The 19,771-nt window shown below is 41.3% G+C and overlaps 1 protein-coding gene across 3 annotated transcripts in view; it reads right to left on the bottom strand.

Moving 5' to 3' along the window:
* Nucleotides 1-18,852, bottom strand: part of IGF2BP1 (insulin like growth factor 2 mRNA binding protein 1) — a 69,706-nt gene extending 50,854 nt beyond the window's left edge. For all 3 annotated transcript variants that reach the window (XM_033917450.1, XM_033917449.1, XM_033917452.1), the window contains exons 1-3: nucleotides 18,576-18,852; nucleotides 17,822-17,882; nucleotides 7,189-7,237 (exon numbers count right to left, since the gene is read on the bottom strand). In XM_033917450.1, coding sequence (XP_033773341.1) covers nucleotides 7,189-7,237; nucleotides 17,822-17,882; nucleotides 18,576-18,750 — 285 coding nt within the window. In that variant the 5' untranslated portion in view covers nucleotides 18,751-18,852. The remainder of the gene's footprint in view (nucleotides 1-7,188; nucleotides 7,238-17,821; nucleotides 17,883-18,575) is intronic.
* Nucleotides 18,853-19,771: the final 919 nt, after the last annotated feature.

Raw genomic sequence — 19,771 nt, 5'->3', positions numbered from 1 at the left:
CCTGCATTTCCACAGAGTTTACAAATACTGTAAAGACTTTGCATTAAATTTCAAATTAAAGACATGTACTACTTTACTTGTAAAGCTGCCAATTTGGACGTATGGTGTTAAACGTCCAAAGTAAGAAAATGCCTATTTTCGAAAGACAAACCACCATACATCTAGAAATTTATTTATTTTTTTTTCAAATCCTCTATTTGGACATCCAGGTCATTGTGACGTCTATCTTTATATCAGATTTTTGAACAAAATTTTGGCCAAGTCCCAAACACCCAAAACAAGACCATTTGGACGTGGGAGGGGCCAGTCCTTTAATGATCTGTCCAACCAGACATGGCAACAGAGTAGTGGGGCACCTTAGAGGGCACTGCTATGAACTTCACATAAAGGGTGCCACATAAACATTCCAACTGAACTCCCTTATAGATTATGGTGAGCCTCCCCAAAACACTCCCAAAACCCACTATATCCACCTGTCTACAATCCAAATAGCCCTTATGACTGCAGGTGACAGCTATATGGTAGCAGAGTAGGGTTTTTGTGGGCTCACATTTTCCACCATAAATGTAGTGATTTGAGTGGCTTATGGGATCTGATACTCCTCTCTATGGTTCACTAGTCCATCCACCAGGCTACTTAAGACACCTGTGTGCAGCTCTACTAGATTTTCCTATATCAGGTGCTGATGTTCTGGAGACAGGTATATACGTTTGTATTCTGATCTTTGTGGGTGTGAGGGGGGTCCGTGAGCACTGGGGGAGGGTGGGGGTGTCTTACCTTGATGCATACAGTGGTCATCTGCTCAGTTTGGGCACCTTTGTGGCACTTAGACCCTTCTAAAACAGGTCTAGTTCCAAACATATAAGTTCTGTCCAGGATGTCTTGCAAAATGTTTGATTATCGCAGCAAGACGTCAATGTCTAACCTGCCCTTGAGTCTGCCCAAAGCCTGCCCATAACACACCTCCACTATGTCCGTCTCGTGCTCTGAATGTACAGAGACTGGAACACCTCACTAGATGTACAGAAAGATGGTTTTGATTATCGGCACTTGGACGTCCTGTCGATTATGATGCCCAAATGCTGATTTAGGATGCCTTTTGGACATCTGTTTTTTGATTATGGACCCCTGAGTAAAGAAGATCCAGCACATACTTGCACCTGTTTTTTATTTGTTTTTTTTTGTGCGGATATTTCTTCCAGCTCAGAATGTTAAAATAAAAAGTACACATGTTGATTCAGCCCCAACCCTGGGAAAAGTTCAACCAAATGCGAGTAAGTTACACTCATGTCTATAATCAAGCCTAGAAAATAACACTATTCCAAAGGAAAAAATAAGAACAGAGTGAAAGAAGATGCTAGGAGAGCACAAAAGCAGCCTAGGTATAATCATAACTCCCCATCCCTGAATTTTTGCAATAGGTAATTCAAAATTCTGTGGCAATTGTATAATGCATTTCATAAATCTGTGCATAAATTTGTTTTGATACTTCCCTCCCCCTTTTACAAAACCATGCAAGAGGTTTTTAGCGCCGGATGCTGCTCCAATGCTCATAGGAACTCTCTAACCATCGGAGCAACGCAAAGCATTCAGCATGGCAGCCGGAGCTAAAAGCCTCTTGCGTAGTTTTGTAAAAGGGGAGGTTTGTTTCTTTAAAAGTCATTTTTTTGTCTTTCTTATGTACCCAGTTACTTTATTTGATTTTTTTTCTGAGAGCAAGCAGGTATCATCAGTGCTGGGAAGGGAGGAAGAGGGTAAGGAATAGCTCTGAAGGATGGGGAAGGAGGAGAAATCTCAGCAGAGAAAGCGACTGGATCCCAAAGAAGGGAGATGGAGAAAGGATCCCAGGCAAGAGGGATATGGGAGGAATAGTGAAAATTAGGAAAGATTAGTGGCAGGAGGCAAAAGAGAGGACAATCTATTCACACCCCTCCTCCCCCACACCAATCACATCTCGTGCATACTCCACATCTTCTTGTCCCTCCCCCCCCCCACACGCACACTCTACCCTTGACCTCCTCAGTCTCCCTCCACAGCTCCTGTGATTTCTGCAGAACAATCTCGTACCTACACTCCTCCCTCTCTACATTGCCCTTGTCTCTCTTGCACGTGCCACACCTCCTTCAATCTCCCCATTCTATTCCCCCACTCCTCTCTGATCTCCTCACTCTTCCCACAGTTTCTCAAATCCCTACACTAACTCTTAACCCCATCGGTTCAATCACTCTTCCCTTATGTCTCTATCTAGACACCCACTGTCTCTTGCCCTCCTAGCCCCTGTCTTCATCTCTCTTGCTCCCCCAGTCCCCTTTCTCCAACCAGTTTCAATTCTGATTTCTGTTACCTCCACCAGACTCGGATTTGCTTTCCCTTGACCCCCTACCCTTCACTCATCCTTTCCTCCTCACAAGAAGGTAGTTGGCAACATGGCACCCTGGGCTGCATCTCCCCCCCTCTGCTTCCAGGACAGACTGTTGTACTTTGAATTTTGGAAGTACAAAGCAAGACAGCGGCCAGAGGGAGAGAATCTAATCTGGTGTGCTATGCTACAACTGGGATCACACACTATGACAGCTGCCACTATCATTGCATGTTATGATCCTTGCTCTCCCATGGGGAATGATGGATTATGCTGGAAGGTCTGGGGCCCTCAGCATAATATAAATGATTAATAGTTAAATGGAAAGCTTAAATGGTTGGGTGTGTATTTGATGTGTCGAATGGAGCTTAGAACTAAGGCTCATACTGGGCAGACTTCCTGAGTATGGCAAGTCGGTTTAGAATAAGCTAGAGTGAGCTTCGATGGTAACTCCACGTGAGGAAGCGAGGTGTACATCCTCACTGGGATTGCAATTGTACCAATGGACAGCAGAGAGTGCTAGTTCACTAAGGTGGCAGCTGGGCTTTCCTCCAGCAGCTGGTGCTAAACTGACAGAACAGATCCTGCTGAGTCATTGGGAAGAGATTCAGGCAGGGAGAGGTTTATATGGGGAGAGTGTGGCGCTAGGGTTAAAGTTCAAACCCACACTGCTCCTTGTGACCCTGGGTATGTCACTTAATATCCCCCACTGCCCCAGGTACATTAGATAGATTATGAGCCTGCCGGGACAGACAGGGAAAAATGCTTGAGTACCTGAATAAATTCTTGTAAACTGTTCTGAGCTCCCTTGGGAGAACAGTATAAAAAGCTAAATAAATAAATAAAATGCTCTGTTGAGGAGAGACTCAGGTAGGGAGGGGCTTATATGCTCTAGAGGGGAGTCAGTTAGGGAAGTCCCAGAGAGAGAGAGACTTCCAGCTTCCCTAGCCCATGGGTTGAAGCAGAGCCCTGGGAAGAAGTGGAGTGGTAAGTATGATTGTCCAGGTAAGACAACTGATCTCTGCTTGGAATATTGAAGAAACTGTTGGAATCAGTGTTGAGAGCAGGTCAGGAATTGACTTAATACTTATCTTGACCTTTTGAAACCCATGTGGGGTAGTATGAGACTGAAGCTATTGAACTGAACAAGAATTTATTATGTTTCCCTGAGTCTAATAATAATAATAATTTTATTTTTATATACCGCCAAAGCCATAATAGCTGTAAAAAGGCTCAATATTGTGAATAAATAAAGAATTTTCATTTCACCCTTCATAGAAACATTGAAACATGATGGCAGATAAAGGTCAAATGGCCCATCCAGTCTGCCCATCCGCAATAACCATTATCTCTTCTCTCTCCAAAAGATCCCACGTGCCTATCCCATGTCCTCTTGAATTCAGACACAGTCTCTGTCTCCACCACCTCTTCTGGGAGACTTTTCCACGCATCTACCACCCTTTCTGTAAAGAAGAATTTCCTTAGATAATTCCTGAGCCTATCACCTCCTAACTTCATTCTATGTCCTCTCATTCCAGAGCTTCCTTTCAAATGAAATAGACTCAACTCATGCGCATTTACAACACGTGGGTATTTAAATGTCTCTATCATATCTCAAGTTTCAAGTTTATTAGGATTTTATATACCGCCTATCAAGGTTATCTAAGCGGTTTTTACAATCAGGTACTCAAGCATTTTCCCTATCTGTCCCGGTGGGCTCACAATCTATCTAACGTTCCTGGGGCTATGGAGGATTAAGTGACTTCCCCTCTCCCACCTTTCCTCTAAAGTGTACACATTGAGATCTTTAAGTCTGTCCCCATACACCTTATGACGAAGACCACACACCATTTTAGTAGCCTTCCTCTGGACCGACTGTATTCTTTATATATCTTTTTAAAGGTGTGGTCCAAATGCATGGCCTTGCATTTCTTAGCATTAAATTTTAGCTGCCAAAATTCAGACCATTCTTCAAGCTTCGCTAAGTCTTTCTTCATTTTATTCACACCATCCTGGGGGGGGGGAGGGGGTGCCGAGTCTATTCTATTGCAGATTTTGGCATCATCCGCAAAGAGCCAAATCTTACCCAACAGCCCTTCAGCAATATCGCTTATAAAAATGTGAAAAAGAACAGGCCCAAAAACAGAACCTTGAGGCACACCACAGGTAACTTCTCTTTCCTCAATTAACCACTACCCTCTGTCGTCTTCCACTCAACCAGTTCTTGACCCAGCTGTACCTAAGGGAGTCTGAACAGGGATTCCTGGAAAACCCAGTTAAAATCCCTCAAACACTAGTAATTGGAACCTAAGGACAGTACTGGGCAGACTTCTATGGTCTATGTCCCAAAAAAGACAATTTAATCATGATTTAACAATGCATATGACTATTGGGACAGTAAGGGAATTTTTTAAGTACCTTCTTACTTCTCATTTATAATCTTAATGTATATTTTCTTCAAACCGCTTAGAACCTAACGGATGTAGCGGTATATAAGAAATAAATTACATTACATTACTAGATGGACCATTTAGATCTTTATCAGTCATCATTTACTATGTTAATATGGTAGTATAGAAAAGAAAGAAAGCAAGATTCAAAAAACAAACAAACAATAAAGCAAAAACAGGTAACAATCTAAAGTGTAGAAAGAGACTTTTTGAAGATTACCAGCTCTTGCCAAGGGTATAATTAGGCTCATTATTCCACTGCTTATGCACTTTTGTCCACATACCCCCAGATTCAATAAAGGAGATTGAATTCTGAACACCCAGTTTTGGGTGTGATCCTGAAAAGCATGCACAACCTAATTAGGTAACAAGCCAATTAACACCAATTATTGGCATTAAATGCCAATTATTTGGAGTCGTGCGTACTTCTGCCTCTGCACTATTCTATACAGTTGTGCGCCAACATGATCTCAAACGCAGCCCAAAAGGAAGCATGGCAACAAAAGAGGCACGGGTGGGTCAGAGGCCCTTAATTTAGCCATGATGTTTTTGAATTCTGAGGTTGCACATCCAACTTGCATGCCAGGATTTATACCAGGTTTCACTTGGTGTAAGTCCACATGCCCAAAGTTGGTCACGGAAATTGATGCTAAGTGTTATTCTATAAAGGGCATTTGGCATGAAGCACCCTTTATAGAACATAGTAACATAGTAAATGACGGCAGATAAAGACCCGAATGGTCCAACCAGCCCAACCATACATGCTCCATAAATTAATCATTTAATTTAAATGGTCCTTTATCTTAGATATTTCTGGGCTCACTCCAGCCCATCTAAACCATCCCAGTCATCAAAGCCCTCCCCAGCCCGTCCTCAACTGAATGTCCATATACGGGACACAGACCATGCAAGTCTACCCAGTACTGGCCTTAGTTCCTTCAATATATGCCCATTATTTTCTGATTAGATACCCTCTGTGTTCATCCCACGCTTGTTTGAACTCTGTCACCGTTTTCCTCTCCACCACTTCCCTTGGGAGCGCATTTCACGCATCAACCACCCTCTCTGTAAAGAAGAATTTCGTAACATTACTCTTGAGTCTACCACCCCTCAACCTCAAATTATGTCCTCTGGTTATACCATTTTCCTTTCTCTGGAAAAGATTTTATTCTACGTTAATACCTTTCAAGTATCTGAACATCTGAATCATATTTCCCCTGTCCCTCCTTTCCTCTAGGGCAGGGGTAGGGAACTCTGGTCCTCGAGAGCTGTATTCCAGTCAGGTTTTCAGGATTTCCCCAATGAATATGCATGAGATCTATGTGCATGCACTGCTTTCAATGCATATTCATTGGGGAAATCCTGAAAACCCGACTGGAATATGGCTCTCGAGGACTGGAATTCCCTACCGCTGCTCTAGGGTATACATATTCATGACTTCCAGTCTCTCATACGTCTTATGGCGCAAACTCTCTTTATTGGTGCAGCATCTATCGATGACACTGGACACTGCAATGAGCTGAAAACTTGGGAAATCAGGTTTGATTCCCACTGCAACTCCTTATGACCCTGGGCAAGTTGCTTAACCATCCACTACACCAAGTGCAAAAAACTTTGATTGTGAACCCACTAGGGACAGAGAAAGAACCTGCAAATGATATATGTATACCACTTTAGTTGTACCACAGAAAGGCAGTTCAGTATATCATATCCATGATTAACTTTACCCCCATCTTTAATTGTCCCAAAAAAGATTACAATGCAGGTGGAGTAAGTGAACTGGGCTGTGTGGATTGTAGCAATCAGATAGGGAGTGGCATTATCTGCTCTTTTTGTCCTATCATTGAATGGAGTTCTTCTGTTTTTACGGTTCATAGTCTTAAGCGCGAGAAACAGACGTGCGCCGACAATTCAGCGTAAGACTTCTGCGCGCTGCAGAAAAACCTTCATTTAAAGGGCTCCAATGGGGGGGGTGTTGGTGGGGAACCCCCCCACTTTACTTAATAGTGATCATGCTGGTGTTGGGGGGTTGTAACCCCACATTATACTGGAAACTTAACTTTTTCTCTATTTTGTAGGGAAAAAGTGAAGTTTTCAGTATAATGTGTGTGTGGGGGGAGGGTTACACCCCCCACATCCCACAACACGGCAGCGCGATCCCTATTAAGTAGAGTGGGGGGTTCCCCCCCCACCCCCCATCAGAGCCCTTTAAAAGAAGGTTTTTCTGTGGCACGCTGAATTGTCGGTGCTCGTTTGTCAGCGCGCGTCTGTCTTGTGCACTTAAGACCCATCACCGTTTTCACTTTAGATTGTCAGCCTGCTGAAATATTCTAAAGACTGGGATTTCAATAGGATTTTTCACCTTCCTCCTAAACTTACCTCCCATCGAAGTTGAGGTGGGATGTTCCTTATTTGAATTTTTCGGCTCCTATATAGAAAAACAAACAATTTTTTAATGGAATTTCTTTACCACCTTTTAAGATTGTCTCTCTCCTTCAGAAAATTTGAACATATGGAGCCAGGGGGGCCTGCAAAACAATGGCTCACTGTCATTAAAAATGGGACGTTGAACCTGGTCAGAGAAGGTGACTGATGCTGTATTACATACAGGAAAGACTGGAAAGGGAAGAAGGCCTGCAGGTCAGGGAATGAGAAAGAGAGTGGGAGACTGACCTGGGTTCCTCTGCTTGGAGGCAACTTTATGAAAGGCCAAGAAGAAGAAACAAGTTTTGGTGCCACCATAACTCAACACTCAGGTTTTATGCATTCCCATTTATGAGCTGATTTTTCATGTATGGCCAACTTGCTATACTACAGTCCATAACATATCAAAGTGGAGTACAATCATGTAATAGCTGATGGAAGGAGAAAACAAAAACTCTGTGGAGATGGTGATGTTCAAGATGCAGGCTTTATTTTAAAATATACAAATTAATAATCCACATAAAATATATTTAGGACCCAAACCGTTGGGAGATATGGACCCAACACGGTCCGTGTTTCGACAATGTTGTCTTCCTCCAGGGGTCCTATAAATGCAGCTCCTGATTGGTGAGGCCTGACTTTAGTGCAAGAAGAGGTGGTCAGAGCATAATGTGAGTGATTTCCTTCACTCGCCGGCACTCTGGCTGCCCTCTCCTGCCCGGTCATTTGTGGTCTGAAAATACCGCGAATGACCGGGACTGCGAATCGCTGAACGCGAATTTGCGGGAGAGCACTGAATTTTCAAATAAAGCCTGCATCTTGAACATCACCATCTCCACAGAGTTTTTATTTTCGCTGGATTTGCATTTTTCTGTGGAATTAAGGGTCAATCTCTTGCTTGTTTTAATGGAAGGAGAAAACAGAAAGGAAAGAATGGCTTTGACCATGCACTCCACCAAGCCCTGCTATGATCCTTGGAAAGCAGCTCTATATGATTTATTCTGTGTAGTGTTATGAGCAAAAGTATTGTGTGCATATTGCGATGTAGCAGGGCCTGCTCAAGAGATCGTGATGCCCTGAGCCAATCTGCATTGGTGCCCCCCCCCCCACCTGCATCACTTCACTTTCAGAACCCCTCTAGGTTCAGCATCTCTTCCCCCTCCCCATGGGTTTGGTACTATTCTCTCATATTATATTACATTACATTAGTAATTTCTATTCCGCCATTACCTTGCGGTTCAAGGCGGATTACATAAGATTTCTCAGGAGGTTCCAAGAATTGTAACTTTACATAAGAATTGCATAGGAATTACATAAGAATTTACTGGAACTTGATGCGATATATGTTGGATAATTAGAAACATTTTAGATTTGAAAGGGGTAGAGAGTGTGGTAGGTGGAGATTGGGAAGGAACTGGTCATGTTAAATAGGTTTTATGTATTTTTTGAAGAGTACAGTAGGGTTTTAGTTTCTTTTTTGAAGGTTTTATAGTCTGTGGTCGAAGACAGCAGATTGGTGATTTGTCTGTCTAGTTTTGCTGTTTTGGTGGCCATTAGATTGTCATATAGTTTTATTTGTTTGACATTTTTGGTTGGTGGGTGTGTGAATAGTGAGTGGGTTCTTCTGTGCCTGGTTGAGGTGGATTGAGTTAGTCGGTTGTTCCGGTAGGATGGGCTTTGAAAAGTAGGCAGTAGAATTTGAAGTGTATTCTTGCTTGTATTGGGAGCCAATGTGAGTCGTGGTATGCTTTTGTGATGTGGTCACATTTTTTTCAATGAGTAGATGAGTCTTAAGGCTGTATTTTGTATTGTTTGTAATTGCTTTATCAAGGTCGCTGGGCAGGGGAGGTACAGTATGTTGCAGTAGTCAATTAGTCCAAGGATAAGAGTTTGTACCAAAAGTTAGAATTGTTTCCTGTTGAAGAATTTCTGGATTAGTCTTAGGTTTCTCATAGTCACGAATGATGCTTTTATTATTTTGTTTATTTGAGGTTGCATGGTACTCTCACCTCTCCCAATCCACCACAGTCCTGTAATGTTAGGTCAGTTACTGGCAGAAGCAGCAGAGGAAGCAGGATACAGCAGAGGGAAGACCTAGAGGCTGGCCAAAGGCAGCTTGTCATGCTGCTGCTCATGCCACTGGCGACCGTGGGGGAACAAGCAAAGTGAGAGAGCAGTGCCATACCCACTGGGAAGAGAGAAGGGGAGAGACTGGAACAGGGAAGGGGGAAGAAAAGGCTTAATCTGTAGACCAGTTGAGGTCAGAGGCTGAGTGTTTTGGAACCCTTAATCACTGGCACCCTGGACCAAAGCCTTACCTTGTAGTCCAATGGTTAAGCTGGCCCTGTGATGTAGCACAGTTCTTGTGTGTTTATAGGTGATAATCTCATTACCTGTTAATTCCATTCGTATACCATTATGCTCACTTACTATGTTGCCAGTGAATGCAACTTTTTTAACTATTAGAATGTGTTAACTGCCACACTAAATAACTAAAGCAGGTCAGGGGAATTTCTAGAATTTGCATATAGTGTTATAGTATTTGGGGGGTGAGGGGATCCACATCTAATTTAGGCACAAGGATTTACACCAAGGTTCAGATGGTATAAATCCTCGCACCCAATCCTGTTTATATTACAGCACTTAGCACACATTGTTTTGGCATCCAGGTTTGGGTGCCATTCACAGAACTGGGTCCATAAGGTGTGAACTAGCAAGCATTAACTGCTACCACATAAGTAACTGTTAGCATGGTGGCATGGAAGCATGCCCACAATAAATAAAAGAAGCAACAAACTCTGCACCAAGCCGAGGATACAAAAAAAAATACTTTAATGCCAACCATGTACAGTGAAACATGAAACCGGACCCACAATAGCACGCACTAATTATATGTTAACTGCATATTGTATTAGGTAGCAGGAACAAAGTGGGTTATGAGTGGAGGATGGGTGTGGACTGCATACTACAGTAAGCTCATATACTTACTGTGTGTTATCACTTAGGTAGTCAGGACAGGTTCATCGAACACTTCCTAATAAACATTTCAACGTGGTGACTGCAGAGAATATGCTGGGCTTAACTATAATAACTGATGCTCAGCTTTTGAACTTACACTGTGCTAAATTCTGCTGTTAAGGTGCACACGATTAAAGCCTTAACTTTGGCTGTTAAAGAATGTTAGGTGCAAAACCTTAGCGTAGCTTGCAATAGGTCCCTTATTGATTATACAGTGATAGCAGACACATCGCTGAGAAACAAAAAGTACTGCTAAGCAGCACATCAATGATATCATTAAGAATCCACCTAGGGCTTTGCATTTTGATCATTCTGAAAAAAGTTAAAAAAAACTTTCTAAACATCTCAATGATGATCAAGTTTGTGATAATATTAGTACATCATGTCACTCTAACACACATAAACATTATTAAAAAGCAAAACAACGCTGAATCAAAGAATAAGGTATAGGCTAACTCAAGTGGGGCTAATTCTATGCCAAGACACCTATTTTATAAAGGCAAAATAGGCATCCAGCCTCAGCAGCACACACAGACTCAGACACAAATTTACATCTGTACTGAAGCCGTACATGTGTGAAAGTACTGAAGATGTACATACAAATGTGCACTCATACCTTAACTGAAGGTGTATATGTATTTGTGTACTCACACCTAGACTGAAGGCGTGTGTGTGTGTGTGTGTACTCACACCTGCACTAAAAGGTGTACATGTATACATGTGCTCTCACTTGCACTGAAGAGGTACATTTGTGAATGCACTCCCACCTATACAGAGGGTGCACATGTATGAACTCATCACACCTGTGCTGAAGGTATACATGTATGTGTATACTCACACCTACACTGAAGGCATACGTGTGTGCTTTCACACTTGTACTAAAGGCATACATGTGTGTGTGTACTCACACCTGCACTGAAGGTGTACATGTATACATGTGCTCCCACTTGCACTGAAGAGGTACATTTGTGAATGCACTCCCATCTATACAGAGGGTGCACATGTATGAACTCATCACACCTGTGCTGAAGGTATACATGTATGTGTATACTCACACCTACACTGAAGGCATATGTGTGTGCTTTCACACTTGTACTAAAGGCATACATGTGTGTGTGTACTCACACCTGCACTGAAGGTGTACATGTATACATGTGCTCCCACTTGCACTGAAGAGGTACATTTGTGAATGCACTCCCATCTATACAGAGGGTGCACATGTATGAACTCATCACACCTGTGCTGAAGGTGTACATGTATGTGTATACTCACACCTACACTGAAGGCATATGTGTGTGCTTTCACACTTGTACTAAAGGCATACATGTGTGTGTGTACTCACACCTGCACTGAAGGTGTACATGTATACATGTGCTCCCACTTGCACTGAAGAGGTACATTTGTGAATGCACTCCCACCTATACAGAGGGTGCACATGTATGAACTCATCACACCTGTGCTGAAGGTATACATGTATGTGTATACTCACACCTACACTGAAGGCATACGTGTGTGCTTTCACACTTGTACTAAAGGCATACATGTGTGTGTGTACTCACACCTAGACTGAAGGTGTACATGTATACATGTGCTCCCACTTGCACTGAAGAGGTACATTTGTGAATGCACTCCCACCTATACAGAGGGTGCACATGTATGAACTCACACCTGTGCTGAAGGTATACATGTATGTGTATACTCACACCTACACTGAAGGCATATGTGTGTGCTTTCACACTTGTACTAAAGGCATACATGTGTGTGTGTACTCACACCTGCACTGAAGGTGTACATGTATACATGTGCTCCCACTTGCACTGAAGAGGTACATTTGTGAATGCACTCCCACCTATACAGAGGGTGCACATGTATGAACTCATCACACCTGTGCTGAAGGTATACATGTATGTGTATACTCACACCTACACTGAAGGCATACGTGTGTGCTTTCACACTTGTACTAAAGGCATACATGTGTGTGTGTACTCACACCTAGACTGAAGGTGTACATGTATACATGTGCTCCCACTTGCACTGAAGAGGTACATTTGTGAATGCACTCCCACCTATACAGAGGGTGCACATGTATGAACTCACACCTGTGCTGAAGGCATGTGTGTGTGTGTACTCACACCTGCACTAAAAGGTGTACATGTATGCATGTACTCCCACTTGCACTGAAGAGGTACATTTGTGAATGCACTCCCACCTCTACAGAGGGTGCACATGTATGAACTCATCACCTGTGCTGAAGGTATACATGTATGTGTATACTCACACCTACACTGAAGGCATACGTGTGTGCTTTCACACTTGTACTAAAGGCATACATGTGTGTGTGTACTCACACCTGCACTGAAGGTGTACATGTATACATGTGCTCTCACTTGCACTGAAGAGGTACATTTGTGAATGCACTCCCACCTATACAGAGGGTGCACATGTATGAACTCACACCTGTGCTGAAGGCATGTGTGTGTGTGTGTACTCACACCTGCACTAAAAGGTGTACATGTATGCATGTACTCCCACTTGCACTGAAGAGGTACATTTGTGAATGCACTCGCACCTATACAGAGGGTGCACATGTATGAACTCACACCTGTGCTGAAGGCATGTGTGTGTGTGTACTCACACCTGCACTAAAAGGTGTACATGTATGCATGTACTCCCACTTGCACTGAAGAGGTACATTTGTGAATGCACTCGCACCTATACAGAGGGTGCACATGTATGAACTCACACCTGTGCTGAAGGCATGTGTGTGTGTGTACTCACACCTGCACTAAAAGGTGTACATGTATGCATGTACTCCCACTTGCACTGAAGGCATACATGTATGTGTATACTCAAACTTGCATGAAGGAATACATGTTTGTATGTACTTACACCTGCACTGAAGGCATACATGTATGTGTATACTCAAACTTGCATGAAGGAATACATGTTTGTATGTACTTACACCTGTACTGAAGGTATACATGTATGTACATATAACACTGAACATAAGAAGTTGCCTCCGCTGAGGCAGACCAGAGGTCCATCTCGCCCAGCGGTCCGCTCCCGCGGCGGCCCATCAGGCCCATTGCCTGAGCAATGGTCCCAGACTATCCCTATAACCTACCGCTACTCTTATCTGTACCCCTCAATTCCTTTATCCTCTAGGAACCTATCCAAACCTTCTTTGAAGCCTTGTAACGTGCTCCGGCCTATCACAGCCTCCGGAAGCGCGTTCCATGTGTCCACCACCCTCTGGGTGAAAAAGAACTTTCTGGCATTTGTTTTAAACCTGTCTCCTTTTAATTTTTCCGAGTGCCCCCTTGTACTTGTGGTTCATAAATGTTTATGTGAAGGTGTTCATGTGTGTGTACTTATATCTGCACTGAAGGCGTAAATATAAGTATGTATTCTATACATGTACTATTCCCTATCTCTACTCATCTATGTGTGTGTGTTTAAACATGTGAATCCTTCCTTTTCCTTCAATAGAGCACACAAAGCAGCTAACAATCCACATAAAGATACATTTACACTTAAGAAATCAATTCATAAACAAATAAATTTTAAATAAATACAACCCCAGGATATTTATCATTGTTATGTATTTATTTAGTATTTAGCTTACATCATTCCAGTAGTTCAGTTACATTCAGGTAAAGTAGGTACTTTTCTGTCCTTTGAGGGCTAACAATCTTTATTCCTGAGGCATGGAGGGTTAAGGGGTTTGCCCAAGGCTACATTGAGTCTGAGTGGGATTTGATCCCTGGTTTCTTGGCTTTATATAAATAAAAGACTTTAAGTATTTAAAAAATACCATGCTTTTCTGGTATCATGTCACCCATAAATCTAAAATCACCCTCAAGTGTCCCCTTCAATAACAGTGGTGTACTGGTTGGAACACCAAGCTACAAACCATGATCACCAAGGTTCACCGACATTTCTAGTGGGCTTGAGCAAACCACTTCCCCTCCACTGCCTCAGATACAAACTTAGGGTGTCTTTTAAAAAAGCTGCGGTGGCAGTTGCCACTTAGCAAATGCAATGATGCCCTCTCAGTTTCTATGGACTTTGACGTATTTGCTGCACCAGGAATTGCTACTGCAGCTTTGTAAAAGGGGCCTTAGATTGCAAGAATTCTGGGAATAGAGATATACCTAAGTACCTATATGTAACTCACCTTGAGCTAATATTGAAAAGGCATTAAGTCCAAATAATAATATTAAGCACTCATACATCACTTTCTTGTAAAGCATGTGCAGAAAATTGTTTCAGAAAATCAACAGATGATTTTTGCCATCTTTAATTTAAAAAAATTAAACTTCTAATTTTACATTTTACTTATTGTGCATTCTTTTCCTGTAAAGTTTTTCATATAGTTTTATAATTTACCTCTAAGTTAATAAGAATAAACTAATTTTCTATGTTTTTGTAAATATATTCTGTAAATTCTAAAAGAAAAACCAGCTCTGTAAGTTTATGTTCTACTTTGTCCATTCATATTTTTATTTCATTACATTTTATGAGTGAGCTCTATTTTTTCACAATTATAAATTTACTTTTTCATTAATAACAAAGGTTTTTAAGAGTTTCTTCTTTAGCTACAAAGTTTTAAGTAAATTGAGTTAACAACTTAAATAGGACATGTTATCAAATATTCAAATTAGGATCTTTTTAATTAACATATTCCAAATAACTATTTTATTTATGTTTTTTGCCTGAGAAGTAAAGTTACAACAAAGTTATAGGTAAATATAAATGAACTGCCAAACATATGAATAATTATCAGAGTGGAGACTGTCATATAATTTACAATCAGAATATTTTAAAGGAAATATAAGTACAAACCACAAAATTTTCATCTCTAATTCTAATACTGTAAAGCACTATAATTATGAAACAAATACCACTATATTTAAGTTCTTTCACTCAGAGATCAACAATAAAGTTAACTTAAATTTAGATTTTAGAGGCATGTAATCATTTGCTTTACTAAATTAAACCAATCTTTTTTTTTTTTTAACAAAGTTATCTGTTTCTGAATTTTAAAAAGAAGAAACATTGATTCAAGATAAATTTTTCTTAATATATTACCTTCTAAGTAAAGGTGCTATTAAATTGAATGGTAACAGAATCCATATTTTAAAACTGTTAACACTTAAAAATTACACATTTTATAAACAAAGCTAAACATTAAGTAACATGAATTTAGATTACATATAGTTTCCTGTGTTTTAAATTGAGAGGTCTGTTCATGCTTTTTAAAATTATAAGTAAATTGGTAACTAGTTTAAGACAAAACATTGTCTATAGAAACATTTAAGTTTAAAAGCTCAGTTCTATGCATTATGATAACATGAATGTGATACAAAAAATAGCTAAGCACATAACATTTAAAGACATTCTTCTATAATTTTATGCACTATCTGTCCACATCCACACTCTAGAGTAATCAAAACTAATATTTTTTAATTAACTTTTGACAACTGCTTGTCATTTAAAAGACTATATTTGAAAAAAACAATTAGAGATTCTAATCTGGAATGAAAATGCACCACCAGGAGAAAACAAGAGGCACAAGCATGGTTCATAAAGGTTGCAAACAAATTTATCATGGAATTAGAAACTTTTGGAATAGTGTTTCATTCTATGGTTTGCTGGTTCTATTCAGATTATTTCCATTTGGCACTTATAGTTCACCAAAGATTCTGTGGGAGATCTAGCACTTGTTCACTGAGCCTGTGTGGAGCCAGCAGAAACTTGCAAACACTATATTAGTTTATTTATTGTAGTCCACTTTTTACAAAGCAGATCACAAAATCACATACCATACATAATATACATAACAGACATCCATACAAAATCAGACAACAAAACATACATCTTTCTCCACTACAATATCCATTATTCCACTGTGCCCAAAAATGAGTTTTCAACACCCATATAGTTTAAGGTTTATTGAATATAACCAAAAAAAAGGCCAGAATCTAAAGAATTCAATAACCATTACAGGGGAAATGATTGGAGATCATCGAGTTCCAAGTATTGTGTGCTTTGAGGAGAAATTTGCCCAAAAGAAATATCTGTATTTCTTTTCTCTCCTTTTCACATTAGATTTTTAACAGAATTTTAAATTTAAGGATGTTTTGGAGCCATTAACAAAATTTTTGTAATGACTGAATATTACTTTTTTCCCTTTGAATATACACGTCCAAGTTGGGGGAGGGGGGGATACTTTGTGTTTACATGTGGTTGAGAATAATTGTTGGGTATATTGATTGATTCTATGTATTTGTTTTTCTTGATTATTGGGTGGGAGGGAGGGTTAAAATAGTTGCTTATTTATGTTTTTGTGCTTTTCTTGTACTATTATATATATATTATATATATATATTTGTTTTGCACAGTTGTAGTTCGGAAAATCAATAAAGATTTTTTTAAAAAGATTTTTAACTGAATTAATTTTATTCAACCAGCAGATATTACATGGGCAGAGACAGAGAAATTAGAAGAACTAGTCTTGGTTGCTAGAGATTATCTATTCTGTTGCAACAGTGTGTCGGCAAGAATTTCTGAATAGGTGATTTTCACCAAGTTCTATTGGTGAGAGCTCTAAATGCTTCTTTCTTATGAGTATGATGATAGTCAGTGAAGGGAAAGGGATGGTCAAACCTAACCAACTGAGCAACACATTTCATTTAGCAAGGGCAAGGTAATACTTCTGAATTGTGCAGAGAAATCATTTAGCAAGAAAAAAAGTAATTGTATCAGTTTGCAAACTCTCAGTCACATGGGTATAACACAAATTTTAACTAGACCCTTAAGAGGTACACAAACTTGGCAAAATGTGCCATATTCAACAGAAACCTGAATGAAAACTAGATCTTATTCCACTGGCTCAAACACTGGGTGCATGTCAGAACTTTCAAATGTAGCAGCTGAGGTGGCAAAATATACAAAGAGAGGTCTTGGAAATGGAGCACATTCTAATACAAGAGCTTGGGGTACTTATCACAAAACTGCAATAATCTCCCTATTACATGATCACAACAATTGTTCAGAGAGGTATTTTATCACATGGGTTCCTTGAAAACAAAGGTAAAGGACAGACCAGTTGTAAGAGAAATTTTAGTTCATTCATTCTTAGCCAAAGATAATGCTTACAGAAAGATAATTTGTTTTAACATCAAAACTTCAACCCCAATTCCAAAATAAACTTCTCCACACCATGCAAACACAAAAAGTATCTGGAAGCCAGTTCAACCAGCTTTTGATTCTATTTTATTAAAATCAAAATGCAAAGAAAAAAAAAATCACACATTTTAAAATCATTGGAAGAAATAGGAAGTAGTAATTACATCTGTAGTCTGTATGGAAATGAAAAATAAAAACTACACCTTTTTTTTTAAAGATACTTGAAGATTTGTCCCCCTGTTGTGCTTTAACCAAAGTAAAGTTAGGAAGGACATGTAAAAATTGTTCTTAATTTTTACAAACTAAGATTTTTAGATTTACACAAGATAGTTTATTTTAAAGATATTTTTCAACAAAATATACAAAAACGGTAAGTTACCTTTGTTTTTTGGGTACTGAATGTTCAATCTCTAAATGTTTACCGTGTAGCTCCACTTTTCCTATAAAGACAATAGTTTTATTTTAGGTTTTGGTAGGTAAAATCGTTAATATATCTAGAAAGCTTTAAATTAAATATCGCAAAAACCTTTTGTATAATAAACATTTGTTTTAAAATGTATTATTTTTCAAAGAAAATAGAGTTTCTCTTTCTGTTTTGTTAGGCGGAAAAAAACAACCCCAGTTTCTCAGTCAAAGGAATTCATGAGATCAAAATAGCAGAAGCATTTGTACAGTTGGGGGACCCTCCCCCTTCAAAAACTAGGGGCTTTTCTCTTTCAGGGGAGAAATTCGATATAAGCTGCGAAGGACTCTCGCTACAGTAGTTTTTGTGAGAGCAGCATGGCCCATGCCATGCTCAGGAAAGCCATTTGTAAATCCATTATGCACCCCCCACCCCCACCTCCGAAGCAAGATGGGACAACAGGACACGTCGTGGGTGAGGAGGGCAGCCAGGGACCCCCCCCCACCCCACCCCCGTTTGGACTCCTGGCTCGTTCTTGGCCCTTTCGTCAGGGCCAGCGCCTGGGTGCGGCTCCGTATTTGGGGAAGAGACGGGGGGGGGGGGAGGGTGGAGGGTCCTAGAAGCGCCAGATTAGAGAGCCCTGAACACGCAGCAGGCCGGGGGGATGGGGGAGGGGGAGGGGGAGGGGAGGGAGAAAAACCCTGCCAAAGTCCGGGGCAGGGGCTCTTACCCGAGAAACTTTCGATGGCTTTCATCGCCCAGTCCTCGTCGGGGCAGTCCACAAAGGCATAGCCCCCCTTGAGGAGGAAGTGGCCGGAGAAGGGGATCTGCTCCTCATTGAACAATTTCTCCAAGTCGGCCGCGGTCACCTTTTCGCTCAGATTGCCGATGTACAGTTTGTTCATGGTGCTGCAGGCGGGAGGCGAGGGAAAGTTGGGCAAGTTGCGGACGGGCGGCGAGCCCCTGGCAGTGGCTGCGGGTATGGCGGGCGGGTGGGCAGGAGCGGCTTCTCTTTCAGCCCCCGGCCCCCTGGAGTCATCCTCCTGTGTCACAGGACCTTTCTGGCTCGGCTGGTACCGCCTCTAAATAAAATCAGCCGAAAGAAATGAGTGGAAATGCCTTGGAGAGGAAGCCACGTGGTGAGAGACAGACCAGTGGCTGGAGCGCGAAGAGGTTTGGCGCTGGCTTCCAGGCAACTTCCACTTAGGAAACGTTGGCCCCGGTGGTCCAGCCCTCGCCCCCGCTCTTTGCAAAAGGCCAATGCCCCGCGTGCTTCCCCTCCCCCCCCCCCAGGGCTTCCAGCGCTTCAATGGCGTTCCGGGAGTCCTTTCTTCCTTTCCACATTTCTGAGGTAGGGCGGGAGGTGGACGAGCCCTGGAGGGAAAATTGGGATGTTTTCAGGAGGCACCAGAGCCCTCGCTGTATTACCTAAAAATGAGACCTGAAAAGACCAGATCTGTGTTGGAGGAGGAGAACATTGTGGCATATCTGGTAGGGCTGTCCAAACATTCAGGGGGTTCTGGACGTCCGTGTGGGTGTAACTTACACGACAAGCCAACATGCACATAAAGATGATATTGGGATTATGGTGTTTCATCATCTATGACCATATTAATGGAAAGAAAACCAAGCTTTCTCATTCTGGTTGCTCAGTTAATAGAGGCTGGCAGGTGGAGAAGTTTGGAACCTCCAACTTTAACAGATTAGTGTAGACAAGAGCATCATATTTCTACTATATTAACGCTCTAATGCAGGGGTGTCAAAGTCCCTCCTCGAGGGCCGCAATCCAGTCGGGTTTTCAGGATTTCCCCAGTGAATATGCATGAGATTTATTAGCGTACGATGGAAGCAGTGCATGCAAATAGATCTCGTGCACATTTGTTGGGGAAATCCTGAAAACCCGACTGGATTGCGGCCCTCGAGGAG

This window comes from Geotrypetes seraphini, chromosome 13, assembly GCF_902459505.1.
Source record: "Geotrypetes seraphini chromosome 13, aGeoSer1.1, whole genome shotgun sequence".
NCBI classification, from domain to species: Eukaryota; Metazoa; Chordata; class Amphibia; order Gymnophiona; family Dermophiidae; genus Geotrypetes; species Geotrypetes seraphini.
Note: the sequence above shows the minus strand (reverse complement) of the source record. Positions and strands in the feature narration are given on the sequence as shown.